Consider the following 27,042-nt stretch of genomic DNA (forward strand, 5'->3'; position numbering starts at 1 on the left):
GTCTATATAGGAGATACATCCTCGTGAAGGCAAGGTGGCACCCCTATATAGACTAAACCCCACCGTCGTCAGGTCTCTTTGATGGGTCATGCCAAGAAGAACAAGAGCAGTCGTCAGATAATCGGCACTCTAACCAGAGCGGCTGGAAGTGGTGAGAGAGGGTGAGGGCATCAAAGAACTCTGAGAAGGGGTAAAAGGCAAAGGATGAGGATGACAAGGATGGTGCTGAAGGAAAGATCCTACAATGGTGATCAGGAGCACGGGAGAGCTTATATATTCTGGAGGATCATTCACCTTCATCGGAAAATACCGTGCACATGCTTGAAGTCGAATCACCTGTGACCAGGCTTGCGTATAGATCTGAGTGCTCATTGGCCGGACCAGAAGGATGTAGATAGTCACATGTATTCTGCAAACGACTCGCAGGGTGCTCATTGGCCAGATGAAGAGCGTGAAGTAGATAATCACGTGGATATTATATCATAAACCCCTCACAGGCCGCTCAATGGCCAGACCAGAAGGAAGCAGCGTTAATGTGTATAATCACGTGGATTTTCAAAGGCCTGGCAAGCCAATAGCATACGGCATGTGATCTATATGGAAACTAGTCGTAGACCCTAACTCCAACAAAGTCAGCACCCCAGGTCTGAAAGGCATCACTGCCAGCCACATTTGCAACGACAACTTCATTGTCACCATCTTTCCAACCACCAACTAAGACACCCAGTGATGAGGTATCCCACCAGCCGAGCCCAGGCCCAAAGAGCTCGCTATGACGGCCAGAAAGCGGCACCTCAAGCCTCACGGGCTCCCCGCCATTCACTGAGATCGTGACATTCCGAGAATTTGAGCCCCAGCCCCAGGACGACGAGAAGGCGATGTCGTTGTTGATATAGTCGAGCTCAAGGTACTTGGACGCCGTGGCATCACCTGACGAAGACGGGATTGTCGCGGAAATTGTGACCTTGGCTGTGTTCGTGCTGTCCAGGAAGCCGATCTTGGCGCCGACTGGCTGACAGAATCCGTCACCGCACTGTGTGAGTGATGCGGAGCCTGTGAGAGTGAACTCGGTTGATGGGTAATACGTGCCGAGAGGGGATTTGATTTGGATGGAGTGTATGGCAAGAGACGAGTCGATGACGACCTTGTTGCTGGATCCGGCGGTTAGGGAGATGGAAGTCGATACGCTCTTGCTCGATGCTGGCACGTGGATGGTGTGTTTACTCGGATTAGTGGACGATTGCACGGTGATACTGGTACTCGACGAAGCAGGGCGTGAGAATACGATGGAAATGGTGTGGTTGGAGCTCGACGTGTTGGCATAGACGGAGTCAAACGTCACTTTGTTGCTGTAGAGAGTCAGCACAAAGAATGTGGCCCATTTCGCGGTGAAGACGACAAACCCCACGGATGATGCAAACTTGTTGCTAGGGTAGAGACCGGCCTCTGTCGTATCCTCGAGTTCTAGTAGCATGACTCCGTGAGCGTCGACCGTCGCCGTATACGACGTCTTGACAGTCCTGATGGTTTGGCCGGCCCATATGTTTTTCACTGTCCCCGCGTGCTGGATTCCAACGTCAGGCAGATTCAGTGTCAATTCCCGCGAACCAGCGGCCCAATTGATCAGCGCCACGACGGTTCTGCCATTAGCAAGAGGGCCGCTCCAGACTTCGTATTGCTCTTCGGACCACCGCCGTCTCAAGTTAGCACTGACACCCAAAGCGTCCTGATTGAAGGAGATGACATCCTTGCTAGACAGAATCGAGAGTGACACATCGCCAATGGAAGTCGTTTCATCGTTTAAAGCGGCTCCAATGACCAGGGGGCTCTTGAGAATGGCCCACAGAGAAAAGTGAGTCTGCTCCTCTGCGGGCGTCAAGATGTTGTTTCCTACCTCCAGCATGTCCAGATCCGGCCATTGGCCTGGACCAGCGAACGACGTCTGCGGGACGGCTTGATTCAAGGTTCGGAAGATCGCGCGCCAGGCTGGAATGATATCGTTGCCGATGCGTCACGTATGTCCCAGCAACGGCGCCCATAGTGCCGGGAAGTCGACGCCCCATTCGCAAATCTGGAAGAGCACGGCGCGGTTTTGGGCTGCCAGGGCTTTAGTCATGTTCGCATATCGAGCACTTGGCGAGGTGCTTGGCGCGTAGTTGACGTTCGGATAGCCTGTCGCCGCATCGGAGAAGCAATTGTCGTCTGCCGAGGGTGAGCTACGCCATCACCTCCCATTGAGACTTGCATATCAACGTAGTACTTACACTTCAGAGCATCAATGTTCCACGACGCAAACAACGCAGCATCCTGGGCCTCGTGGTCTTACAGGCCCGTCAGCATTCGCTCATCGCATGTACGGCAGGAGCTCATTCTCCGCGACTTACACAAGCTTCCCGCCTGCTGTATGTTAATCTGGCACGATCGGATGCCCGCATCCTCGTAGACCCCAAACAGCAGACCAAGGCCATGGATATACTCCCCCAGCGCGGGAAACCCGTTGGGAAAGAGGGTTTCATTCCACGTCAGCGACCCATTGGCCGTCCGATCCCGGACGGTCCAGCCACAGTCTGTCGTCACATAGCGATAGCCGAGATCTGCAAGGCCCAGGTCGACCAGGGCTTTTGCGTTGGACTTGACAATTGTCTCGTTTGGCGAGCACGAATAGTGATTGTACGTATTCCATCTGCATGCAATTAGCCACAGCCGGACATCGTTGTGGTATCCTGTGGTATCCTGTTTGTCATTTGGTCCCGGGTGGCGTACCCCATTGGCGGTGTTTTGGCCACGCCATTATCAAGTCGTGGTCTCACAGCGGCCGCATAAACGAGATGGGCCGTCAACAGGACCGGCAGAACAATTGCCGCCCCAAACATCTTAGATAATGCTTGACTATTGCCTGCCTCCTACCTGGCAGCTATACACACCTTAACTTGCCACGCAAGAGTCAGTTATATATGTGACACCTCCCCGCACGCCGGTCCCTGGCCTGCAGCGGGGTAAAGTCGGCGGAACTATACTATCCACGGGGGACCAACAACCCTGCGACGGGAAATTGCCTAAACGGGCCTGTCGAAAACAAGACTAACGCGGGGACGCGGCGGATCCCAATGCCGTGATCTGCGATCGGCAGCGGGGCTCCCTCAAGTCTTCAGGAGCGCCCCATACGCTCTGGACTGACCACCAAAATATTCAAATACACCAATGCAGGAATATAGGAATATGGGGGTATATTTGCAAACTAGGCGGATTATGTGGTGCTAAGTAATGGTACACGAGACGCAAACAAAATGGAGACAATGACGGAGGCCCCATCGTGCTCTCTGGGCTCTAGCGAGGGCTTGGATGCTTATTTCAACTATGCACACCTCATAAACGCACAATGCAGTTTGCTCGGCCTATCCAATTCTCATGGCCATTCCCTCTTCCTCTATTATATTCAGGTCATATCCGTATCATCATCGCCATTCCCACCGCAGATGAGGCTGATGCCGACACCTACGCAACCATGCTCATCAATGCCGAGCAGAAAAGCATCGCGATCACCCCCAGGCCCGTCTTTGACACAGGCTGGTTGGCCACAGCCGCGCCGGAGCTGGTGTGGGCAGACCCGGTGCTGGTCGAAGTGCCAGTGCTAGTGGCCTTGGTCGTAGCCGCAGCCGTGGCCGTCGCGTTGCTGCGCTGGTTGCAGAAGATGGAGTTGGTGCCGCTCTTTTGCTCGAGGCACGTGGTCAGTTCGCCGACAGTCTGCTCTTGCGCTAGACAGTAGATGCCGCAGTCGTTGTCGTATTGGACGGGGCTGTTGCCCTTGCAGCAGGAGTCGAAGGCGGAGGTCATGTTGCCGGTGACGGGGCCGCCGCAGGCTGCGTCGGTCACATTGGGGAGCTCGTAGATGTTACCGATACAGGCGGTGCTGGCAGCAGTTGTGGTGGCTTTTGTAGCGGGCATTGTGGTGGTTGGTAATTGGTAGTTGGTAGTTGGTGGGTGTGGGCGAGGTGGTCAAGAGCTCAGTGGAGCGCGGTTGGGCCGAGTTGAGGTGAGGAAGTCTGGTGGGTGAGGGTTTCAGAATGGGCCGGGCTTATGGAAGAGAGAGTAGAACAGAAGAGCAGACAAGTCAAGGCCGCGATCATGCAATAAGTGAAAAATCAAGTATCGGCATAAGGGAACAGGCGCACCCTAAGCCTACCGTCACGACGTACGCGAAGACCACTTCATCAATCACAATCGCCCACAGGTTCATGGAAGACAGCTGCGTCCTACACGCTCTCCCTGAGGGTACTGTGGTACTTGTGAGTCTAGTGTGACGTGTGGGCTGCAGGATGAGCGCTACTGCATGATGGGCCAACTAGTTACACGCCACATGGATCTCACCCTGCAGTTTCATCAAGACTCCTTATACTACTCACATCCTACTGATGAGCCGAGTCAGTTGGACCTATATCGAGTCTACCCATATCTAGCGGCTAAGCGAATAGTATGAGCGATGCACAATAGATCCATGCTATCTAGCCCAAGTATTGATAGATAAGGTATAGTTTCGGGTACATCAAACGCCTCACCGGTCGGGTTTCTGCGACTCCTTGCATGACAGAACCAGGCAGACGACCACTCCATTCAAGCAACAACCAGCCAGCAGCCCGTCTGGTTCAGCACATATCACAACGTTTCTTGACGCCTACTGTTTCACGGGATCCGACTCGCTCACATACTCCTTGTTATGCGAGACCTCTTCTTATCTTCTGCTCACTCTCGGAACCTTCCACACCCACCAGCGCGAGGAGTCCCATCTCGCGCTCGATGCGGTCCTTGCGCGTGGCGTCCGCAGTGGCCATGCCGGCTGAGCCAAAGAGCTCATCCATTTCTCTCGTGTGCGGCTGCGCGTCTCAGGGACCAGGAAGATAACGTAGAAGATGCCGATGGTGGTGACGCAGCCGAAGAAGACGAAGGCACCGAGCTCGCTCTTGTCCAGAAATGGTGATGTCGCGGTTGCGACGGCGAAGTTGTTCAACTAGGAAGATGGGTTAGCTGGATGCCGGAATGGTAAAGGGGCCTCTGCGGGAAATCCTCTTTCCAACAGAACCCTAAAGACCTCGACGTGGACCCCGGCCCTGTATAGTCGTCTTCATCCGGCATAGGTTTGCAAAGCACCAACTATAGCAGACCACTCTGCCAACACGGAAGAGCCCGAACCCCATGCCGAGAGAGCGGAAACCCCGTGGTCATCCCCACATCCCACACTCTCCACCCTGGGACCTGGACGGATGAAGTCGCACCGCTTTAGCCTGTTCGCACGCACCCTTCCCCAGCACGCCACCACGCCTCACCCGCGCCTGATAAAATGCTTTGTGAATCGGCGGGTGGACCGGACGCCTGTCGGGAACGCTGTTGGTCAGGGTTGCCGGCAAATGTGCCCGCCCGTCATCGGGCTGGGCGTAGCTGGGACGACAAATAGCGCTCGGAACATGGCTAAAGGGCTGGCTCTGGGGTATTCAGGGGGATGGGTGTGCTCCCGGACAGCAACCGGGTTTGCGCTCGGGATGGATTGCAGCTTGCGGCCAGAGATTGGTCGGCGTGTTGGCTGGCGGCTGATCGAGTGAGAGTGCCCTAGCTGGGGAAAGAATTGGTAGTAGACGAGGCAGATTGCAGCCGCCATTCGTCAAACAGCACACTCCGAGCTCAGCCCTAAAACAGTAAATATGCCCGTAGGTTCCTAATTCCTGGAGCGAATCTACATCCGCGGAGTTTGGACGCCTCAGCCTTAGTAGGTAACGTGCCCCCGATCCCAGATTTCGGAGATAATACAGCAGCTTTCCCCACGATGTGCTAATCCGTGTTTTCTGGTTTCAGTTGTGGGAGGAAATTACTGCTTCTAGGGTTAGTCCAGTCGTGGGAACGGTCAACCTCCATGGGTGCTGCTCTTGAAGTCGATGTACCGAGGGGACGTCTTAACATATGTAGCCATTATGATCATTTTTCAACATGTATCACTTTCGTCATCTTTGGGTATGGTCATAGCAAATCATCGCTGTTAACAAAATACACTCTCCTAACACATCCAGTGGAATCCTCAGACGCCATCAGGCCACTCGCTGTCTCCAAGCCCACCTAAGGATAAAGAATCAGCCTCTCAAATAACACTCCGCATGGCCCATTCATTCCCTTCTTCCAGCTTCGCCCAAAATATCTCGATATCCCGCGCCAGCCTGTTCTTCGCCCGAGCCTCCATCCTATCAATCCACCCATTAAACACGCTCGGAAGAACACGCACAGAATTGGCATGGTCCGCCGCAAACTCCGGCCCCATCCAGCCATATTGCAGACACAGCACCAGTGCGTCTTTGAGCATCCATGCACCGATTCCGGCCCCACGGTGGCTCTGCTTCACAGTCCAGGCCCGGATGACCACCTTGCAGGGCTGGGGTGATCGGTGTATCATCTGGCACCGCTTTTGGGAGCTCTTTGACCGGCTCGCTTTCTCAGAGGAAGTGGTAATGGGTACGACACGGAGAATGATGGTGCCGATGATATCGCCGTCGTCCGTCAGTCGAGCAACGAGAACGAAGTCCCGCTTGCAGATGGAGCCCATCGAGCGGATATGAGAGCCCTCATCCATGTGCATTGGCTTGGTGTCAGTCTCCTGTCGTCGCGCCTTTGTCTTGGACTTGTCCTCAAAGCCGTATAGCCACCTCCACGTACCTACCTTCTCGGCCGCGTCCAGGTATCCTCGTACCGACCACTTCACGGCGACTCCAAAAGCCATGGAGATCCCGATGCAGAGAAGGAAGATTGTCAAGTTATCGACGCGCTCTTGATATGGCGAGTAGTAAATGCATGCTGGAACGAGAGGGATCAAGGCCCAGCAGAGGGGGCTGCACAGGACGGCGCCAGCGGCGAGTTGTCGCTGTTGCGCGACCGAGTCGGCGACGAGGCGTAGGGCTGCAATATGTTCGTTCGCCTTGGTGGCGATCTGAGTGATGCGCGAGTCCTTGTCTGGCATGGTGATGAGGTTGGTACTGGTAGGGCAGGGCGCGTAGTTACTTTCGAACGAGGTAGTTTCCCTCTGTCTTTTTGATGGGCTCTCGTTAGCGCGAGAAGGACCTCGGCTCTCATTGTTGGATGCCTCTTTCGAGGGCTCTTCTGACGAAGCTCCCGATGATACTGAGGAGGAATTATCTTCAGTCGACGATGGGGTGGCCTTGTCGCGATGACGCCCTTTTCCTCGGGTCACGTCGCCAGCCGTGGTTACAGCTGAATAGGTACCCCGCCGCTTGGCCATGGTTGGATTGCAGAAGAAGAGGACGAGGGTGATCAGCAGAGATGACGATGAAGGTAGAAGAGGGGTCTCCCATTCACTTGTCGGGTGCGGCGAGACAGAATGAGATGCGGGTAGATGCACGGCGCATGAAGAAGTCGAAGAAGCGATATCACCGGAAGGTACCCCCACGAGATCGAGGTATCGCGAAAATAGCCTGGTCACCGATCCAACCAAAAAAGATAGTAGCCTCCACAGTTTACTGGCGGACAGTATGATGACAATATGAAAGTATGACGGGGGCTGGACCAGGTTCCACAACTATGATCTAGTAAGGTGTCTGACTCGAACCTTATTTAATGCGCTATGCCTACTTGTCAGCGATGAGAAGCTTTGGTTTAGCTCTGGCATAGTCGTTAGAGGCCGTGTTACTGTCCTAGCTACAATATTCACTCGCAATAGGTCGTTACCGGGGAATGGACAAGGCCATATAAATCACACACAACGGCTCGCTGGGAAACCTTCAGCCGAGTCGAAGCGGAAGGAATAAGCCAAGATATATATATATATAAGCCAAGATTTTGAACCTCACCACGGTTGGGCAAAACTAGCGCCAGCCAGGAAACGGAGTGGTTGCTGTCAGCCTTGCGTTGCCAGGACCGCCCAAGGCCACCCAACCTCTGCGACTGAACATATATCTGCGTCGGCATCCAACATGAGATGCAGACCGCATCGACGATTACAATTCCATCCTGTGGAATCTACAACACCGCAATGTCCCAACCAACCGGGGGTACCACATCTCCAAGCCCTGCGGTGCCACAACCGTCGCTATGGATTCTCGTGCCCTTCGCCATCATCATTCTACCAGCATTGCCCTTCGCCATCACATATAGCGTGTGCCGAGGAATGATCCGAAAATTGAAAGCAATGGAGGCACCAGTCCGCCCGCTACATCGCCAGCGAAAGCGTGCTTTAACACTGCCCCTACCTGAAACGTCCCCTGGTCGAAAAGCACAACGGACATATGATCAGTCACAGTCGCTCTTCCTAGACCGGTTACCATTCGAGATTCGACACAAGATATACGAAGCAATATTGGCTCCGCCCGATAATCGGATTCTACATGTTGCTGCCATCTCCGGTCGTTTGTGTGGTATCCGATGCCACGAAACAGACCCTACGCGATCGACGTGGTGTCATCAGTGCTGGGATCCCCCTAAAAAAGCCCAACGTTCTTCGAAATATGACCGGTCACCTGGCCTTGGCCTGCTGTGCTCATGCCGTCAAATGTAAGTGTCGACATCCACAGGCAATGGCCGTCTTCGGAACTAACGGGCTGACAGATATTCGGAGTCGATTGATCTTCTCTACGCGGAGAATTGCTTCAGTCTACGAGATCTCCGCGCCATTCTGTCATTTCCTCTGGCAATGCTGCCTCAGAGAATTGCAGCCATTCGCAAGATGGGTATCGATACTCTCGTGTGGTTTAGCACGCGTGATGCGCGGAGCTATGATTGGACGGAAGCTTCCGCGCAGAATTGGAGGCGTGTTTGTCAAGTATTGAGCCCAATGAGCGCGTGCGGCCTTCGACGCCTTGATATCACATTACGCCTTCCGGATGGTGGGAAGAGTTCAGAGACAGATAAGTGGGCTACTGAAGGTGGACTCGCCGGACGACTAGGGGCACTTATGGATATTCACGTCCCTGAGTTCAGTGTGACCCTGCATGACTGGCCACAGAGTGAAGAGGACGTGCGACGTATGCTTGGGAGGGATCCCCCATTTTCACTTAAATTCACTAGAACGGGATGATCCATGAGTAGATAAACCTGAAATGCGTTCCTCGAAGAAAATAGGTAGTGCTCTCTCGAGTATTACTATCATCAGAATTATCCTTGACTAATATTCTTCGACACCCCCTTGATATAGACGTCATTGCTGGTGTGTTTCAATCACGCTATAAGACCGTGATACATTGCAGTCAAGATCACCTCGTTGACTGCCCGAATGTCCTAGGGCAGAGAAGACTCAGAATAGAACCTGGTAAACACCCTGTTTCCATCACACACACAGAACCCAAAAAAAGGTCGCGTGGTCTCGCGTGGTAGTATCTCAAGCCAGCACCTGTACAACCCGCACAACGCAGGCTTAAAATCCTCCGAAGATGCCTTCCTTCGCCTCAGCTCAGCACACCTACTGTGGTGTCGCAAAGGACATAGAACATGTCGGTAACCATCATCCCTGCCCCTTCCGACAACATAGATTCATTAGCAGAACAATCAAAAATTACCATAGGAGGGGTATCAGGGGATGAGAAAGACGAAAGGCAAACATTCTTTATTTCCCATTAGCTAATTACCGAATTACCGCTCCATAAGTTAGCTAGCATAGCAGCCCCGAGCCATATCGCATTTGTAACTAGATAAGCCTCCTGGCCTCCCTCCAGCCGAGATTCTATTACCACCACTAGCCATAAATGAACGCAGGACCAAAGAAAATGAAAACAAGGAAAGGAGAAAACGAACTGAGATAATGTCAAGCCTGCCATGTTCGCCGCATCGCGCCTCCATCAACCGCCCATTAGGCCTCCCTTGGCTGTGCTATTGATTTGTATCTGTCATCGCAGGCGAGTTGGCTAGGGTGGCACGCGGACAAATCCAGTATCCCGTTACACATGCGTCTACTGACCCTGCACGGTGGTAGCGGTGGCAACCACGGTGGGGTCCCGCGACTTCTCCCTATCTGGTGTATTCAACTCCTCCGGCCGCCCATAATCTTCACCAGACAGCTCTTCAAGGGTGCGACGCTTCGTCTCAGGAATGAGCCAGGTCGTCAAGATGCCGCAGAACATGAAGGCGCCGAAGATCTTCATGACATGATTGAGCCAGGGAGTGTCGGAACTGCCAGGCTTTGCACCCTTGTGCACCAGCGGGCCGAAGACACACTGTGCGATGATGGCACCGACCTTACCGCAGGCGGCGCTGATGCCGTGAGACGTGGAGCGGTAGCGGGTGGGGAAGCACTCGCCCGGAACAATGAATGTAGTTGCGTTGGGGCCGAAGTTGAAGAAGAACTGGGCCAGAACATAGAGCGCAAGCAGACCGTTGTGGGACTGCTTGAGGGAGTCGTACGCGCCGCCGATTATGAAGAACAGGATTGTCAGAATGATGAAGCCGCCCATCTGGATTGGCTTGCGGCCGAGGACGTCCACGATTGCGACGGTCACCCAGTAACCCGGAATAGCACCGGCGCAGATGAGGATTAGGTTACCGACTGCGTTGCGGTAAAAGGTTTCGTAAACGTTCTTGCCTCCAGTCCAGCCGATCGCATTGAGGATAATCGAGTTGTTCAAGCCGAGACCGTAGAAAGCTAGGGGAGAAAAAAAAGGGAATGAGTGTTGGAGACGTGAATAAAATCAAAAACCATGGTGATGGAATGAACATACCGACATCAAGGAAAAACCAGGATCCCGCAGTCCCCAGAAGAACTTTGAAGTTCTTCCACTGTCCATAATGGTGTCGAAAGTCATTCCAGCTCGCCTTGGGCGTGAGGAACTCGAGACTATCCTGGCGCAGAACCCGGATGCGCTGGATCTCATCGGGATGTCCCTCAGGGTGGCCCTTGATGTATGCACGGATATCCTCGTCAGCTTTGAGGATGTCACGACTCACATCAAAGGTGTATCGAGGTGTCTCGGGGATGGTCAGGCGATAGTATAGAGCAGCACAGGCGGGGATCGCACCGAAGCCGATGACTGTTCGCCACATCTTGTCGACTGCCAGTCGGCAGACACCACTGCAGTGAGCCACATCCTTGGCAGTTTCGAGAGACTCTTTGAAGCCAGAAGTGACGATCAGGGCGACTATGGCAGCAGCAAACTGCCCGATGCCCTGCATGGCAAACACGGCTCCCATCATGGCACCGCGCCACTTGGTGGTGGCAAACCTGGCTGAAGTCAGTCCAAAATGTAAAACCGCTGTTTGGCGTGTCCCCAGCAACCGCCCCATGAGACTTACTCCGAGGTAATGATTGAGGACAGCGGGTAATCCCCTCCAATGCCAATGCCCATGATGACACGCCAGAAAATAAGCAGGCCGGTAATCGACATTCCCGGCGAGTTCGACGAAAGGGCCTGGGCCAGGGTCGCCATGATGATGATCATGAGCTCGATGCCGTACATGCGTTTTCGTCCAATACGATCTGCCAGCCATCCAAAGAACAGCTGGCCAATAACTGTTCCACCTGAAGTCGCCACCTTGATGGCCGTGTCAGAGCTGGAAGGTAACTTGCCCGCACCTGACTTGGCATCCTGCCAGTAGACAACGCCCAGCATGGAGACAGCCAGGTTGATGGCGAAGATATCGTATGAGTCGGTGAAGAAGCCGACGCCGGCGACGACGACGGCGCGTACATGGTACCAGCCGAACTTGGCGTTATCGATGCGGGCTAGTGCGGCCCGGCGGCGTTCGTTGGCATCCATGATGGACGACAGCTCACTGTCAACGGGGACAGCACTCTCCTCGAGATCCCGGTCAACGACGTGGCGGGTGGTGGCCATCGTTGTTTCGTCGAGAGATACAAAGCCACAACGACCGTGTTGAGAGTGATGTTGAGACGAATAGTAGTCTACGCGAGTAAAGAGGAGGAGAAAGAAAGTTCCAGTGAGAGGAGAGCAGGCAAGTGAAAAGATGAAGAGGGTGAGCCGGCGACTATCGCGGAGGATAAGGCACAACAATGACGGTTACACGGTGCGTGGCAGCCAGTCTCGGAGTCCCCAAGAAGGAGCAGGTAATGTGTAGGCACGCAGTACCATGCAGGGACTAGCAGCTACTTACCTGTTGCAGTAATGCATCAAGTGCGGTCCTGTCGGAGGGCCGCCGAAGCTCTGAGCTGCGGCCTGCTACCCGGCACTCATACTTCTGAATCGACCAATCAGAGGGCGGGATCGGAGCACGGGTCGGATGGACAAGCGCCAGTCGGTGCAGCAGGTGCGCCTTGCCACGCCTTCCGTGGGTGCGGGACCTGCCAGCCAAAACCTTGCAAACCTTATCTGCAATAGACTCCCCATGTGCCTTCCCCATTGGCCATAGCAGAGACCTTCCCAGCCCTGCTTTTTCAGGAACCATCTCGGCTTAGCTGGCTGACATACTCACCAACGTCGAGTGAGGCGGTTTCGTCTCATGTGGCAGGGCATGCCCATGATGGCACCTACAGAATTGACTCGGGATGAACATCCCACATCCCATAATACTCGGTGATTTACATGTCTGGGCCACGAGGTTCAAACTGATGGATGCTTATGGAGAGCCGCACGTTCAGGATGCTGCGGGATTCGAGCCCTATCCTTTGTGCCAATTGATCTCCCATGCAGATGCACCTATGCATCCGCAGACGGTCTAGAAGTGTCTTTCCACGTCACGGTGGCTCAACCGAAGGCCCGTCTCCTACCAAGCATACCCATCCACGGCCCCCCTCCCATCGCCTCCTTTCGTCCATTAACCATGGATCCCGCGGCGGACAGTTCATTCCGAGTGTCATCCCGACATCACGCCAACGTCAACCGTCGCCAACCTGGCCACGCGTGGCGGACCCGAATAACGACAAATATTTATACCGCACCGCTCGACCTGGAAACATTCTCAAAACAGGGTCATTCAAACAAGCATCACAAAAAAGGTCCATTCATAGCTCGTTCTTCGCCGAACAGTATCGGTAACCAGCCAAAGTGAAAGTCCAATCCAGGGTATCCACATCAACACCAAAGTTAACATCACCATCACCATCACCATCCGACATGGGCCGTCAAGGAGGCAGCGAAGAGAACAAGCTGCGAGGCTACAAAGCGTGACAACCCACCCTCCCCCCTCTTCTCTCCACATAGCTAACTCCAAATACTAATCTACCATCGCGGATCAGAGCCGTTCACAACGAGAGGGTCTCTGAGCCCGCCAAACACCACGCCCAGGAAGAAGTCGACCGGCTATCCCGTCATCAAAACAACGACGAGCGCCACGAGCAAAATGTGAAGCGTGGGCTGAGATCGTACGTATCCCCCATTGCTCTGGAGAAAGCTGGTGTTGACCCTAAGAACTCGGTGCTGATGTCACTAGGGCCATCCACAACCCGCGTGTCACGGACGAGGGCCGCGGCAGCGCGGCGCATAAATTGGAGGACATGGGCGAGCCGGCTGAGTAGGGCTGCTCCGCAGGTGTACATGTGGGGCAGCAGCCCGATCATAGTCTCCATATATCAGCACTATTAGTGCTGTTCCGATCGTTATAGATGCGGATCATGAATCTCAAGATCTCAAGTCTATTCTCATTTCGTGGATAAAGTCGGATCTCGTGTAAGACATGTATGGTCAAAATATCAAGTAGCAGGGACTCTTAGCAACCGTTGCACAGAAATCGGATATCCCCGTGCAGTGCAGTCTATACAGTGCGTCCTGAAACTGGTGCGACCACCTACACTCCTCGATTGATGCTCAAGCCCCAACGCCAAAACCCACTAGTCCATATTCAAACTCGGGATTTCAATATTCCCGTATCAGTATCAATACACTGACATACTCCAATAATACGTCACTCTGTCTTAGAACCGAATTGGCGATGCAAGGCAACTAGAGTTTTTCATTCAAAACACCAGAGCCCGGCAGCCTTCAGAATCTGGCGAGATCGCTTTCCCCTGCCACTTTCCCTTATTCAATGACCGTCTGGGGGAAGGATATACTTCGTTTTTGAAATACCATGTTGTTGGAACTTGACCTGCTGACTGATTCACAGTTACCTCCCGCGTACCTTCGGCCATTGAGGCGCAGCGACGCCACGAGGGTCCAACCGCCTCGCTAATCTGAAACTGTTGCCTAAGGAAGGCTTATACGGATGAGGCTAACGTCGTCGCCAAAATTACCCTCTCACGGGTAGGCGTCTAGATTTCTTTCATAAAGCTACGGTGTTCAAGTACAGTAGCTTCTCCCTTTCCTGTGTATATTTACTCCTATCGAATGCAAATTGCTTGTCTTCGCCTGATAACGACTCAAATTTTGTCCTTAGTTCCGACCATTCACCCATGATGGACAGTCCTCTGGATGACAAGCTCACCTCGGAGTACGGCGTGTTCCAATCCTCACGATTCCTTTGGCATTGTATCTGATCTTCGATGTCTCCAGTGCTATTCAGGAAGCTTCCCCAGATACATCAAGCCCCAGATGCACAGACATGTTCCGAATTACACGCGCTGAGCCCTGGGCCATTGACACAGGCAATTGGTGCCTATTCTCATCGGAGCCCAAGCTGTGCTTCCAAATAACCCAAGGGTCCTCCTGGAAGCAAGACTCTATGTTCCCGGTATACAACATCTGGAGCCCCGCATACTTCGGCATCTCGCTTCCACAGCCAGATTCGAAGCCATATAAGCTGAGCTGCAACGACCTTATTGTGACGAGCTACGATGACGATATAGCATCCCTAAAGGTCGGAGACACCGGGGCAATTCCGTTTGAGGCCGAAAACACCATTGGTGGTATTGACGTCGACTACCCCGGCTTCCTGTGCTGCAGGTGTTGCCTCCGGTATCGAGGGTGGGTGACCTTGGCTAATGGCGAACTCTGGCGATTCGACGAAAACGACCAGTCGTATTACCAGTTCCAGCGTGTACATAAGGGTGTAGATGATGGGAAGTTCCCAAAAGTGTACCCTAAGACGCTCATATGGGAGCGTTTTCGCGACTGGGAATCCGGATATGGAGAGGCCCCGGCGGAGGTTCCATTCATTATGGACCGGGATACGCGCCTGTGCCGGGTTAACCTGGAACACCGGGGACGGCACTGGGATACTTCTGGGCTTATAGCTCCCGTTATTGCTATTATGAATCGAGAAGGTCTTGTCTTTGTCGATGGATTAGAGCATGGTCATGAGATTGAGACTGCTAATCTTCGGGAACTAGTTCTAATGACGGGCCTTACGGTTGCGAAATTTGAACGCCCGGCTTTAGAGCAGTGAAACTTGTTTAGATTAACTCCAGTACTCTTTGTTATGATGCTCAGAGAGCCTTTCCAACATTAATTGCCGGTAAATCTCAGGCTGAATATAGTTTCTGCGTAGATGATAGGACGGGAAGGAGACACATTAAAGTTATATATATACATCTCAACCCAGCACATACTTGGAACTGGCAGTGTATACTAAGGTAGTTTTAAGTAAGATACAATGATATATATGCATAAATATTTCGGAAATAAAGGGGATCTATTCTGAGAAAATGGTGATATATAACTTAGCCAAATACAGGTTGAATGATTTTGTATACAGGCCGAGAAAGGATTTGTGTGTGTTTATAGGAGAATCGGATTTCGAATATTGCTATAGCATCGTCATATTAAAGGTTCGAATGTCTTTTTTCTTTTTTTGCGGGATGACATTTGTGAGAAAGTAGTGTTACTAATATGTATATGGTTTTGTTTCCGGCCTCTTCACGTTTAGGCAGCATATGATATTATATTAGGTAAGAACTCGTAGGTTAATATCGAGTAGAGTTAATAATTAGATAGTAGCTATGAGTTTACGCTCTAAGGTCTTTCACTTTGGGTTTAGCGCTTTTTATGTCTCACGTGTCTAAACAGGCGAAGCTGGCTTTAGGGTCCTCCCCCTCCTACTCCTGTTTTACACTATGTCAAATACCCCTCACTATGGCGAGCAGCGCACCGCTTCCCGACCAGCCACAACAGGCCACGACAGCTGAACGACGTGACCTTGATGGCGATGCGCTCCTGGTTGCTTCATCCAAAGGCTGTGAACAAACTGTACAGCAACTGTTAGAGGAAGGCGCCGATGTTAACGCGCAAAGTGGTTCGTACGGCAATGCACTATACGCTGCATCATCAGAAGGCCATGAACGGATTGTACGGCTGCTATTGGAGAGAGGTGCCGATGTCAACGCTCCGGGTGGCTTTTATGGAGATGGACTATATGTTGCTTCATCGGATGTCAAGGAACGGATGGTACGGTGGTTGTTAGAGAATGGTTCCGATGTCAACGCTCGGGGTAAAAGCAATTTTCTTCACCGAGTGTTGGAGGGACGTCCCGATATCAATGTGCAGGCTGGCAGGCATGGCAATGCACTATATGCTGCTTCGCTGGGAGGCCATGAACGGATTGCACAGCTGCTTCTGGACAACGGCGCTGATGTTAACGCGCAAGGTGGCATTTGCGGAAATGCACTATATGCCGCTTTGTCGAAAGGCCACGATGGGGTTGTGTACCTGCTGTTACGGAACGGCGCTGATGCCAACGCACAGGGTGGCCACTACGGTAATCCGCTCCAGGCTGCTGCATCGAAAGGCCTTGCCGGGATAACACAGCTACTGTTGGACAAGGGTGCCGATATCAACGCACGAGGTGGCGCTTATGGTACTGCGCTCCAGGCTGCTTTATGGAAAGACCATAATGAGATTGCGCAGCTACTGTTAGAGAAAGGCGCTGATGTCAACGCGCAACATGGCTCTTATGGCACTCCACTCCAGGCGGCTTCATTTGGTGGCCATGAAGGGATTGTCCGGTTGCTGTTGGAGAAAGGGGCTGATGTGAACGCGCAAGGGGGCCCTTACGACAATGCACTGTATGCTGCTCTTTCGGAAGGACATGTCGAGATTGCACGGCTGCTGTTAGAGAAAGGTTGGAAAAAGTCGCTCATGGCCACATGCTGGCCTCAATTCGACACTTACATCGCTCAGATATCTGGACAAGTCCATCCATCTCTCGGTGGGGTTTGAAGGTGGGATGGAGGTCAAAGATATATTATTACAATTTAATACGTGATTTAAATACATTTTAATTAAAAAAAGACGCAATGCGCGTCTAACTAGCATAGCAGGGGTGTTCCGGAAGAATTCCCGATATAGGTCAGTATATCTTGGCATTAGGAATGGAGAATCCATCGAAGCGTGTATGTGATGGCACCAGTTTCCGATCATCCTGTACTGCGATTAGTATCAGGGTCAGCATTAGTATCGTGACATCATCACGCCAATCCGCGCCTCATCTTCCACCGCATGATAAAGGTCGCAACGGGGAAAAAGGCAATCGACACGACGACCCAAATCAACAGGACCCCAAAATCGAGCCCGATGCGCGAGTGTGTACCAAACAGGATAGTCCGTATCGCCTCGACAACTGTGTCCCAAAGCAAGAAAGAAACCAATTAGCAAAGCACACCACCCCAACGCCATCCCATTCCGGAAGAGGTGGTAGGTAGAAGCACTTACTCCGATGCAACGGCCACACAAACCCCCACCGATAAAACACACTGGCAAGCTCCACGGCATAAAACCCCGTCGCAACATTCGTAATAACCCAGAAGATGAGGAAAAATGAACTCCATGGGAAACCCAGCACCATAGCCATATTCTCGCACGGAAGGCCCAGCGCCGTCATACCGACCCAGTTCAGCATCCAAAACACCACGAACGAGCCCTTGCCGTAGGCGTTAGGGTTATTCGCGGAGAGCGTCTCGGGTGCAGGCTGATTGGAGAATGGGATGCCGAAGGCCAGCGAGACGAGGCTGTAGAAGAGCGAGAGGAAGAAGTAAGCGGCTATGTTGGAGACGATGCGCCAGGCCAGCCACTGCGTATATTTGAGGGGCGGGTGGGATGGGGTTGGTTTTATGAGTTGCGCGTGGATGGGCATTAGGAAGGGGAAGTTGAAGAAGGCGATGATGATGAGGTAGATGAGGCCAATGGTGACCGCGGGTGCGGCAACATCTGGCGTGAAGGGTCGGAGGTCGACGAGCGTGAAGCCGATGGCTGGGTTGATCGCTTGGGGGGGCGTGGCGGTTAGGTTTACCCCGGATGTGACGAGCTGGCGGGCCCACTGTGGGCCGAAGGAGGCGAGTACCGTGTTCTCAAAAATGGCGAGGTCTGGCTGGACGTAGTGGTAGTAGGTGTCTTCGTCGCGGGCCGTGATGATCACCGTCTGTATGGCGCCGGCCGGGTCGTAGCTGGTGTTGTGGCGCGAAATTGCGGCCTGCAAGAGGGTCGTGGCGTTGGGGTTGATGATGACTGCGGCGTGGGCGTGCTCATCGTAGACGCCTTGACGGACGGCCCAGGGGTCGTTGTTGAAGCTGCTGGCATTCTTGATGATGTAGCCCAGGTGCAGACCTGGCGAGGCGAGAATGGATTGTGTTGCATTTGTGACGGCGGGCCCGACGATGGGGTCGCTGGTGCGGTAGGCGTCGGTTTGGCCGTCGAAGTCGACCACCCAGACTTTGAGCTCGGAGTACTTGCTTTCAGTGCTGTATTGGGAGCCCCAGAAGAGGGATAGCACGGTGAACACGAAGACGCAGAGGATGAAAACTGTGATGGCCGGTCAGCCACGATATACTTGTGGGGAAGATATCGTCCTACCAGTCCGGCTCCATTGATAGAACACTCGCCGCCGGACCTCCTTCAACGCAGGGTCGAAAAAGGAGACGGCTGGCAGCATGGGCTCATCTGCCTTATCTACCGACATGATGAAGATGTGTGATGTGCGGAAGTTCGAAGTTCAATCTTCAACTCGCCGTTGCAGTAGGACCAGCGGCATCCGTTTCCGGCGGCTCCAGGGCCAGTCGAAAAATCGGAAATCCGGTTTGGGCGATGACCTGGTTCAAATCCGGGTGTCACATCGCAAAATATGGTTCATCCAGACAAGCTTCTGTCAAGATCGTGAAGGGTCTGGGCTGTTTCCAAGTATTTGCTGGATAAGCTTCCTGGCGGGGTATGCAAGATCGGCATTTGGGGGTTGACCGTTGGCTGACGGGCCAGCAGCACCGAAGTGTATATTCCGATCATATTGTGGGCCCGGTCGGGAAGGACCGAGCGGAGGAAACAGAAGATTTCACCTATTGGCTGGCCATGCTTTGCTTGCGTACATTGTACATGAGCAAGAAGCAAATCAGACTTTTGTCCGTGCCTGCACGAAGCTTCCGCTACATCACATCCCTCCCTTCGCCCCCCGGCGAGGGGCCCGTTTCACGTCCGAATAGAGCCAATGTGTGCCCTCTCGACCCGAACCCGCCGATTAACACGAAACAGGACGTTGCACGCACCAAACTCAACCCTCCTATGGAGTGTTCCATCGCCATCACCCTGGTCGCAGACGGGATCACGATTGGCTGGCGGTGCGGGGGCCGTGCGCGGACCAGCAGGGCTCCGCGAATGAGATTCGCCGTAGGGCACAGGGGATGATAGGATGGATGAATTTGCATGGAGAGATCATTTACCAGAAACGCGACTGGAGTGTCTAACAAGAGTACCAGTGGAGTATCAGGGATGCCCCAAAAAAAGAAACGTCCAGTTCGCTGATCGACAATAATCATAAAAGGTCTATCTTATATGGAAATCACCAGGAACCCGCCCGGGGATATTCATATTCAGTTCATGCAAATCATTCCTCCCAAGGTCCGCCCCTTTCTGTTCTGTTTTCCCAAATCCCACTGCTACGCAAACCCCCGCGGTCGCGATCACACCTCCACCTTCTCACAAGTAACCTGGTACGAGGCATACCGCCGGTGCAAGTTCGGCACCCGGCACGTCCCAGGACTCGTCATGGGCCCTGCAATATCCGAAAGCTCATTGCCATCACACATGGTGTTGTCGTAGAATTCAATGCGGCAGCCGTCGGCGACGGTGTTCAAGGTGTACGCCGAGGCGACGCTGTTGAGGTCCGCACGACATCCAGTGCTGCCGTGGCCGGCGTGTGGGTCGGCCGTGCCGTTGCAGGCTTGTGTTGGGTACAGGTCAAAGGACCATTGGATGTCGCGGGGCATGAGGGGGAACGAGGTGGCTGTTTGGGTCTGTAGGAGGAAGAAGGTGGCAGTCGCAAGGGCACGGAGCACAGGGAACGGCATCTTCGCGGTGTGGTGGTGAGGATAGGTAGCGAAAGGGACGTAGAGTGAGACGTGTATATAGTAAGAACAACGAGGGACGAGTCCTGGGAGAGGAGGTTAGCAACCATGTTCAAAAGCAAGTAAACAGGACGAACACAAGGTACATACCGACACCCTAAGACGCTTGAAGCGATCCGGCAGAACAGAGCAGATGTAGATGTAAATTGTAGATGTAAATCGTAGATGTCAATCCAGGGTCCGGCCCAGAAAAAAAGGGTCGAAGAAGCCCAGAATAAGAAGCCAAGTGGACTACCAGCCCCAGTTTAATAACTGGGCTTTTCTAGTGGCGGGGGACCCAGCGCGGGCCCCCCAGCGTCCGTGTTTCAGGCCAGGCGGACGATCGCCCATGCTCCGTTCCTGCAGGCGTACGTATACTTCGGTGGGACATGGAGTAATCGTAAGCTCAGAATGAGCGGAGTGTAGGCAGTACGGGAATCCGAGAGTCCTCAGGCCAGGCTGGCCGAGCAACCCAGCCCGCCAAAAGAATGGGTGGGCTTGACTCCACTCATTTGCTGCATTTGTTGCCCGGAGCCCCTGCCCACGGCCATTCCGATGATGTCACGCGGATCGTCGTGGAGTGGGGCTGGCGCCTCGCCGGCTTACGTATCGGGCGTACGTACCCTCCAGCCCGCTGGAGACGATCGCCGACAGGGTCTGGGATTGCCGGCTTGCGTGCCCGGAGGACTTGGTGGCGGGGGTTCTGTCTCGCTGGGATCTCGCTTTGGATGCGGTTTCTATATTTGTTCGCGCGGGTCCGGCCTGGCTAATCGCGGAGGTTCATTGACTGACGGCTTTAAACACGTTGGTTTCGATGGATCCCGACGAGGCGGTTGAAGAAATTTCCGTATAGTGGCGAGCGGCAGATATTTTGGGACCTTGCATGATTCCATCGGCTGCGAATGGGCAGTGTATCTGTTTTCACACTCCTGGGGGGAAGTGGTTTTTTCCAAGCTTACACGACACGTGTTGTTGTTCGCCTGTTCAGGGTTGACTCATATATAGTATCAGCTAAAGTAGACGTAGTAGTTCTCAAATCTGTTCCTCTATTGGATGAGGTATTTCAACCTGCCCTACGGATGGATGACCATCAAGCATTGACGGAGAGGAGCTTCGTCTGCGCGAGTCGGACAATGGGGTGAATCGTCTACCTCTGAAGCACGAGCCGGGACTAACATCGGAAGATCGAATTTCAAACAAGATCATTCATGGATAGCCATCTTGGGTGTTGATTCTGGAGGTCCTGGGGATCCTAGAAACAGCGTGACTGGATTAATGAGTTCTGGAAGGATGCTCCATCAACTTTAAGGGTTGAGACGGTTTCGCACAGACTGTGGCACAGTGAATGCTTGCAAGACCAATCAATCAAGAAGAGCTCTTGTTTCTATTTCTATCCGCTGCTTTAGTCGTGGCTCCAGAATGGAAGTCGTCCACGGCGTGGAGAGACATAGGATAAGAACATTGGAGGATGCTGCGAAAGAGATCGATGTGATAGCGAAAGGTCTATTACACATCACCGAAATGGATTCCGAACGAACTTTTAAATCACACCAATATGCTGAATTGGCATACACCTGGGCTCGGCGGGGACTGGAGGCAACTGTCCAGACTAGTGATTGGCATGCAACTCGGCCTGGTTTGGCAGCTGCCACGCTCCACATCGTGCCCCTCCACTGTGTAGATCACGACTCGAATAGAGCGCCAGCAATCCCACCCACAGTAAAATATTGGCAAACTAGATATAATATGCACAAAGTGGAGCACAAGGTAGTACTCCATTATCTGTGTTTACTAGACTATGGACGAGGCTGGTGCTCAGAAAGCAACAGGATCATTTATCATGCATATGATTACCCAGCCATCCTTGGATGTGCTGCTGCACGTAGGAAGGCAATTACACAGGTCCCAACAGCCCAATATCCTATGCCTCCAGCGATTTGGAGAGAGTCGGCCCAAACTTGCAAAGTTTGTTTCCCAATGTAGCGGCAACGGTGATTTCAATCCCCAAATTTAATCTTCACCCCAGGTGTGTCTCCAGACTTCTTGTTGGTTTTGCTTTGGCGTAGAATCACTGCCGTCTTGTAGATCCGGGAGTACTGCAGTCCACGAATGCTCATCCACATATTGAGGCTGTTCAACTGGGCGGGGGATAGAACACTCTTCTCGCACTAGTCCTGTGCTTCCCAGATGGTCTCTGCGATTTCCTCCAGTTGTTGTTGCGAGATTTCGACATCTTTCTCCCGTGGGCACCTTGATTGGCGATGGAACAGACTTTTGAGCGGGATCGTCAATGGATGATAGGTAACTAGGTAACCCTGACCTGATCCCTACGTTTGGTATCCAAGTGACCCAGGAGCAATGGATCTTGTTGTTTTGCCACTCCTATTTTTCAATCCGGATTTCTGGCCGAGACCTATTGATCCAGAGTGTGAGGCATATATCAGCATTGCTATCATGAGGGTTTAACCGAACCTAGATATCGGAATTCGATATCGACATCGTTTCCGAGAACGCAACCTCGAGCGTAATTGAGGGAGACGGGTTGACCACCCGCTATTCTTTTAGGTCCCTAGCTATAGTTAGGCCCTTTCCCTTTCGTCTTCTTTTTCAGTAAGTCCCCCCGGCCATCCCCGGAGAGAAGAGGATAACCCTATTAGTAGTATGGTCTCGCGAACCATCGTGTTTATAATTTTGGCCGCCTAAGCCTGTGGATATGAAGGGACTATGGCTAGGATAAGCTATTCGTTGGTGTCAAATACACAATAGTATTTTGCGATAGAAGTATATTCGTTTTCCGCAAATACTGTCGATAGTCTCTTTGCTTGCATAAATTAGGATAGGACGTATTCGCTTGTGTCTGTGGAGGCTTCGAAGCGATCGGGTTCGGAGTTGAGGAATATATCGAATAATTGCGACTTTCCGTGGTATATGTATCGTTTGCGACCTTGTTGACGAATATAGGTGCCCTGTCCTCGCCAGAGAGCGTCCAAGATGGATGGTCGACAGGAACTGTGAAGTTCCAAAGTTTTCGCGGAGGGACTTGCCATTGGATAATGCGGTGGCATACGTTCTGTACGTGATAGCGCGCAGAGAGAGCTCTTTTGACCCGCTATCTACGGCGTCACCATTCGGCTCGGTGACAGTCATTCTGGAAGTTGAATATATAGTAATTGTTCTTTCCGAGATAAACAGTCGGCGCGTATCCACCCCAAGAGACAGTCAGCGGGGGATAACCCTCGGTGTAGTAAAGTTGGCAATGGTAGTGATTTCGCTATTTCAGGGGTTTAATGTGAGTGGGAAACCCTCGCGTTCCAAAGACACTGTGCCTAATTCTAGGCTCTGAGCTGTAGATACAGCGGATGTATTCTGAAACACTCAGGCGTTGCTGAACAGTAACGGTCGAGAACTTACTTGAAGAGGCTTACTCCATGAGGGGACGGACACCGGGCTAGCGACAATGCAGATACAGAATTGCGGATCTGATCATAAAATTATCTTGCAAATGAACGGCATCCATGACTTACTCTTCCGTACTCTGGAATGCCTAAGACATCAACTAGTCGACGCTGCTCATCCATAGAGCGCGCATCCTTCCGCTTGCCGACACGCGCTTCATAACCCTTGCGATTCCCAAGGTGGCGAATGACGCCTCCCTTGGACCAAATACGATAAAAGAAGCATTTCTTGAACCACTTCTTTCAAGTACTTACGGATTGCCTACTGATCCTCAACCCCATTTCTCTTCAGACCCGCCTGCCCCACATGTAGGGCGTAAGGTGCGGAAAGGTGCAAGATGTGGGCCGGAGGGTGTGAGTCAGGTGGGAGTAATAGCTGCATGTATAAAACACACCAATTCCCATAGGGACGACAAAATCTGGTTCCAAAATAGGATCCTTGTTCTCGTCGCTTCTGAACCTCGCTATGTCTCCTCGCGACTGTCTTGCGCAATGCCCCGGATTGTCGGGGCTAAATGCCTTTGTGCGGCCTCTGTCGGTTGCCGACGTCAAATCCTGCGTTGTTGTTGAAAGTACGTTTCCGGAGCACGAGCGATGTTCGGAGGAGAAGGTAAAGAATGGTATTTCGTTTTTCAAACTTTTAACATCATGCTAAACGGATAACAGTTCCGATACCGGCTCACCATGTCCCCAGAGCTAAGCTTGGGTCTTTTCCTCAAGACTGAAAACGGGGATCGCCATATCGGCCACGTTATCGGGAACAAGCTATCCTCCAATTCTATCACAGAATCATCAATGCATATGCCTGCAAACTGGGAATCTCAGCCAGCCAATGAGCCTTGTGTACTCGATGGTCAGACTGTCGGACACGACCCAAAGGGTGAAAACCTCGCTATACACTCAGTTGTCACCATTCCCGAATTTCAAGGGAGGGGGATTGGAAAGGCTCTTGTGAAGGCGTATATTGCATTCGTCAGGCAGGAGGAAATACCAGCAAAGAACATCCTACTTATCGCCCATGACTACTTGATAAAATTCTATGAAAGTGCAGGATTTGAGAACCATGGGCCGAGCGCGTGTCAGTTTGCGGGTGGTGGCTGGTATGACTTGGTAAGACATTTCAATCTGCCTTTCTTGTGACACCCACTGATTGATTGCTTTGAAGAGATTAGAGTTGTAGTGCGGCCATGGAGACGATATAGAAGTGATTAGTCAAGCATTCTCATGAATCGATGCCGTCGCGTGTTAGACCTCTGTTAAAAGTTTCTGGCCAAGGTCTAGAAGACGCAAACATAATATCCCCATTTATATCTTCTACAGCCAGAATCAACCATTTCCGACTGGGCCCTCGGGATCACAGTGTAGCCGTCGAAATGAAGACAGCCACTCCGGATTGTCGGCAATAGTTTGATCCCAAGCATCCTCACAATCAAAAATAACCCTCCTCGCCTCTTGCTGAAACATCTCATCTGTAGGGATCACCCCACTCTGCATCTGCTGTCGCGCAAACTGCCCCAAATGGCGCGTGAAATTACCCAAGAAGTTGTCAAACTGCGACTTCATCGGATCAACTGGGACAGCCGTGGCGGGCTCCTGCCCGATACCTCCGTCTCCCTTGGCGGCGTCCACGCGAGAAGACATTTGTGCATAGTGATCCCGTACATCAGCGTTGGTTGACGAGAAGGGGATCATGCTCTTAGATTCGGCACCGATGAGATATGGCGGGAACGCATTCCTCAGCTGCGCTGTGATGGATGGCGGAAATCCGTGGTCGCCCTGCCAGTCCTTCATTGTGCATCCCGAGCGAAAATGCTCGCCGATGTGCTCGATGCGCTGATCCCAATCGTGCAGGTTCTCATCGCAGAATCCACATCGCGATGTAATGTTCTTGGTCTCCACCTTCCACTCGTCGAGGAGCGGTACAGTGTTGACCTGATGCACATGGCGAAGATGTTGCACAAGATGGTCTTTCCGGCGGAATGAGCGGGAAGCCTTAGAAAGATTCTGGCATTCCTCATAATTATGCTCTTCAGTCAGGTGCTCCCGAGATGGATCCAGAGCATTGCAGTATGCGCAGTGCTCTCGTCCGGTGGTCTGAGAGACAACGGATGGCCCGAGGGGTGCGCAATACCAAGTCTCCAGGCTCAGATGCAACGACTTCTCGTGTCGCACCCAGTCATACTTGCTTCTGAAGCGGTCGCAGCAGAAAGTGCAACAGAATATGCGCGGCTTAGTATCGTTCCACGGCTTAGCTTTGCTCTTTGCAATTCGCCCCTTTGATCGACGGCTTTGGCTGCTTTGCGGTGTGGATCGGCCGGCAGATGAGCAAGCTGAGTCCGCCGAAGAGGCACTGATTTCACCGCTCGTTATGGATGCCGATTGACGATAGTGTCGGAAGGGATTGGTCGGCCTGCTGCCGCTGCCTTGGCCTTGGCCTGGACTCTGACTTGTCGGCATCTCATCCATAGCATTCATAATCGCCGTGAGCGATGCCGGCTCGTCTTCCGGTGGAGATTCCTGCCATCTTTGCATTGGATTCATCTCTTTCGCAGAAGGAACATGAATAGGAGCGGAGCTTTCAGCTGATCGCGAGACAAGATACCGACTCCTGCGCCGAGGTAGGCCGTTTCTACTTTGAGGTAGGTGCGAGAAACTTCGGTAGAGACGAGCAGGAGGGACAGGGTCTTCGTAAGGTTCTGACGATAAAAAAGGATCAAGGGTATTGGGATCGCATCCCCAGCTCCATGGTAGACTGTCCATCCTACTATTAGATTGGATAGCTGGGATGTTTTGGGGTTGGCCATATCCAGGACTTGTTGCGCCAGAGTGCATGTTCATCATATCAGAGAATGCATCCAGGGACGAGAACGACGCAGGAAAACTGTCCGTTCCTAGCTCATGCTCCGTCGGACATGGGATTGTAGATGACATATCGGGGGCATCGAAGCTGGTTTCAAGAAAACACAGATTGTTTGCATCCAGCAATTGCGGGTTCAAAGTATTCCCTGCATGAAAAGCAGGAGCATCCAAGCTTAATTTATCGGAGGTAAAGATATCAGCACTTTGAGAATATTGGCCGCATATCCAGCTATCACTCCTTGCGAGGAGTTCATGTGGCTCAGCATAACTGGTCCTCTCGTCCTGGCCTTCTTGTGACATGACGAAAACAGTGCCTTACCAGCCGGTGATATATGCAGACGGCAAGTTCTAGATTAGCCCGGAGAGGGGCCAAGTGGGAATGACTCCAACAGCCGAGTGGGTCGGGGAATCTGAACTCCGATAACGTAATCCCCGATCATTTTTCAACGGGCCGCCCGCGTTGACAAGCTTGGCTTGGTGTATTTATGAATGATGCACACTGGTTAGGTGGGGTTCTGTAAATCAGAGGAGACTGGTTTCAGACTATACCGGAGATAG

General features: G+C 52.6%; 15 protein-coding genes across 15 annotated transcripts; 5 read left to right on the forward strand and 10 right to left on the reverse strand.

Moving 5' to 3' along the window:
* Window positions 1-604: 604 nt before the first annotated feature.
* Window positions 605-1,903, reverse strand: N7482_009173 (alpha-galactosidase D; the record flags this gene model as incomplete). Its single annotated transcript, XM_056691297.1, has 1 exon — window positions 605-1,903. The coding sequence occupies one exon, from the start codon at window positions 1,901-1,903 to the stop codon at window positions 605-607; it is 1,299 nt and encodes a 432-aa protein (XP_056539003.1).
* A 108-nt stretch (window positions 1,904-2,011) lies between these two features.
* N7482_009174 (glycoside hydrolase family 27 protein) lies at window positions 2,012-2,873 on the reverse strand (the record flags this gene model as incomplete). The annotated part of the gene is made up of 4 exons (XM_056691298.1): window positions 2,012-2,202; window positions 2,265-2,321; window positions 2,385-2,683; window positions 2,764-2,873. 4 exons carry the CDS (start codon window positions 2,871-2,873, stop codon window positions 2,012-2,014), a joined length of 657 nt encoding a protein of 218 aa, XP_056539004.1.
* Window positions 2,874-3,495: 622 nt separating this feature from the next.
* On the reverse strand, window positions 3,496-3,945 carry N7482_009175 (uncharacterized protein; the record flags this gene model as incomplete). The annotated part of the gene is made up of 1 exon (XM_056691299.1): window positions 3,496-3,945. The coding sequence occupies one exon, from the start codon at window positions 3,943-3,945 to the stop codon at window positions 3,496-3,498; it is 450 nt and encodes a 149-aa protein (XP_056539005.1).
* Window positions 3,946-6,124: 2,179 nt separating this feature from the next.
* Window positions 6,125-7,273, reverse strand: N7482_009176 (uncharacterized protein; the record flags this gene model as incomplete). Its single annotated transcript, XM_056691300.1, has 1 exon — window positions 6,125-7,273. The coding sequence occupies one exon, from the start codon at window positions 7,271-7,273 to the stop codon at window positions 6,125-6,127; it is 1,149 nt and encodes a 382-aa protein (XP_056539006.1).
* Window positions 7,274-8,023: 750 nt separating this feature from the next.
* On the forward strand, window positions 8,024-9,071 carry N7482_009177 (uncharacterized protein; the record flags this gene model as incomplete). Its single annotated transcript, XM_056691301.1, has 3 exons — window positions 8,024-8,541; window positions 8,596-9,011; window positions 9,055-9,071. 3 exons carry the CDS (start codon window positions 8,024-8,026, stop codon window positions 9,069-9,071), a joined length of 951 nt encoding a protein of 316 aa, XP_056539007.1.
* Window positions 9,072-9,941: 870 nt separating this feature from the next.
* phoD (phosphate:H+ symporter) lies at window positions 9,942-11,810 on the reverse strand (the record flags this gene model as incomplete). Its single annotated transcript, XM_056691302.1, has 3 exons — window positions 9,942-10,621; window positions 10,698-11,197; window positions 11,269-11,810. Coding segments are annotated over 3 exons (1,722 nt in total), but the record flags the coding sequence as incomplete, so codon positions are not given.
* Window positions 11,811-13,046: 1,236 nt separating this feature from the next.
* On the forward strand, window positions 13,047-13,447 carry N7482_009179 (Con-6 family protein; the record flags this gene model as incomplete). The annotated part of the gene is made up of 3 exons (XM_056691303.1): window positions 13,047-13,096; window positions 13,169-13,294; window positions 13,363-13,447. The coding sequence occupies 3 exons, from the start codon at window positions 13,047-13,049 to the stop codon at window positions 13,445-13,447; spliced, it is 261 nt and encodes an 86-aa protein (XP_056539009.1).
* A 1,022-nt stretch (window positions 13,448-14,469) lies between these two features.
* N7482_009180 (uncharacterized protein) lies at window positions 14,470-15,252 on the forward strand (the record flags this gene model as incomplete). The annotated part of the gene is made up of 1 exon (XM_056691304.1): window positions 14,470-15,252. The coding sequence occupies one exon, from the start codon at window positions 14,470-14,472 to the stop codon at window positions 15,250-15,252; it is 783 nt and encodes a 260-aa protein (XP_056539010.1).
* A 686-nt stretch (window positions 15,253-15,938) lies between these two features.
* N7482_009181 (ankyrin repeat domain-containing protein) lies at window positions 15,939-17,021 on the forward strand (the record flags this gene model as incomplete). Its single annotated transcript, XM_056691305.1, has 1 exon — window positions 15,939-17,021. The coding sequence occupies one exon, from the start codon at window positions 15,939-15,941 to the stop codon at window positions 17,019-17,021; it is 1,083 nt and encodes a 360-aa protein (XP_056539011.1).
* Window positions 17,022-17,269: 248 nt separating this feature from the next.
* Window positions 17,270-18,756, reverse strand: N7482_009182 (SNG1 family protein; the record flags this gene model as incomplete). The annotated part of the gene is made up of 3 exons (XM_056691306.1): window positions 17,270-17,421; window positions 17,514-18,599; window positions 18,651-18,756. 3 exons carry the CDS (start codon window positions 18,754-18,756, stop codon window positions 17,270-17,272), a joined length of 1,344 nt encoding a protein of 447 aa, XP_056539012.1.
* Window positions 18,757-19,747: 991 nt separating this feature from the next.
* On the reverse strand, window positions 19,748-20,134 carry N7482_009183 (uncharacterized protein; the record flags this gene model as incomplete). Its single annotated transcript, XM_056691307.1, has 1 exon — window positions 19,748-20,134. The coding sequence occupies one exon, from the start codon at window positions 20,132-20,134 to the stop codon at window positions 19,748-19,750; it is 387 nt and encodes a 128-aa protein (XP_056539013.1).
* Window positions 20,135-22,180: 2,046 nt separating this feature from the next.
* Window positions 22,181-22,617, reverse strand: N7482_009184 (uncharacterized protein; the record flags this gene model as incomplete). The annotated part of the gene is given in 2 exon segments (XM_056691308.1): window positions 22,181-22,490; window positions 22,502-22,617. The coding sequence occupies 2 exon segments, from the start codon at window positions 22,615-22,617 to the stop codon at window positions 22,181-22,183; spliced, it is 426 nt and encodes a 141-aa protein (XP_056539014.1).
* A 160-nt stretch (window positions 22,618-22,777) lies between these two features.
* Window positions 22,778-23,177, reverse strand: N7482_009185 (uncharacterized protein; the record flags this gene model as incomplete). The annotated part of the gene is made up of 2 exons (XM_056691309.1): window positions 22,778-22,892; window positions 22,930-23,177. Coding segments are annotated over 2 exons (363 nt in total), but the record flags the coding sequence as incomplete, so codon positions are not given.
* A 914-nt stretch (window positions 23,178-24,091) lies between these two features.
* Window positions 24,092-24,990, forward strand: N7482_009186 (uncharacterized protein; the record flags this gene model as incomplete). The annotated part of the gene is made up of 3 exons (XM_056691310.1): window positions 24,092-24,235; window positions 24,292-24,735; window positions 24,946-24,990. 3 exons carry the CDS (start codon window positions 24,092-24,094, stop codon window positions 24,988-24,990), a joined length of 633 nt encoding a protein of 210 aa, XP_056539016.1.
* Window positions 24,952-26,784, reverse strand: N7482_009187 (uncharacterized protein; the record flags this gene model as incomplete). Its single annotated transcript, XM_056691311.1, has 1 exon — window positions 24,952-26,784. The coding sequence occupies one exon, from the start codon at window positions 26,782-26,784 to the stop codon at window positions 24,952-24,954; it is 1,833 nt and encodes a 610-aa protein (XP_056539017.1).
* Between the last annotated feature and the right edge of the window lie 258 nt (window positions 26,785-27,042).

This window comes from Penicillium canariense (assembly GCF_028826845.1).
Source record: "Penicillium canariense strain IBT 26290 chromosome Unknown utg000007l_segment0_segment0, whole genome shotgun sequence".
In the NCBI taxonomy this organism is placed as follows: domain Eukaryota; kingdom Fungi; phylum Ascomycota; class Eurotiomycetes; order Eurotiales; family Aspergillaceae; genus Penicillium; species Penicillium canariense.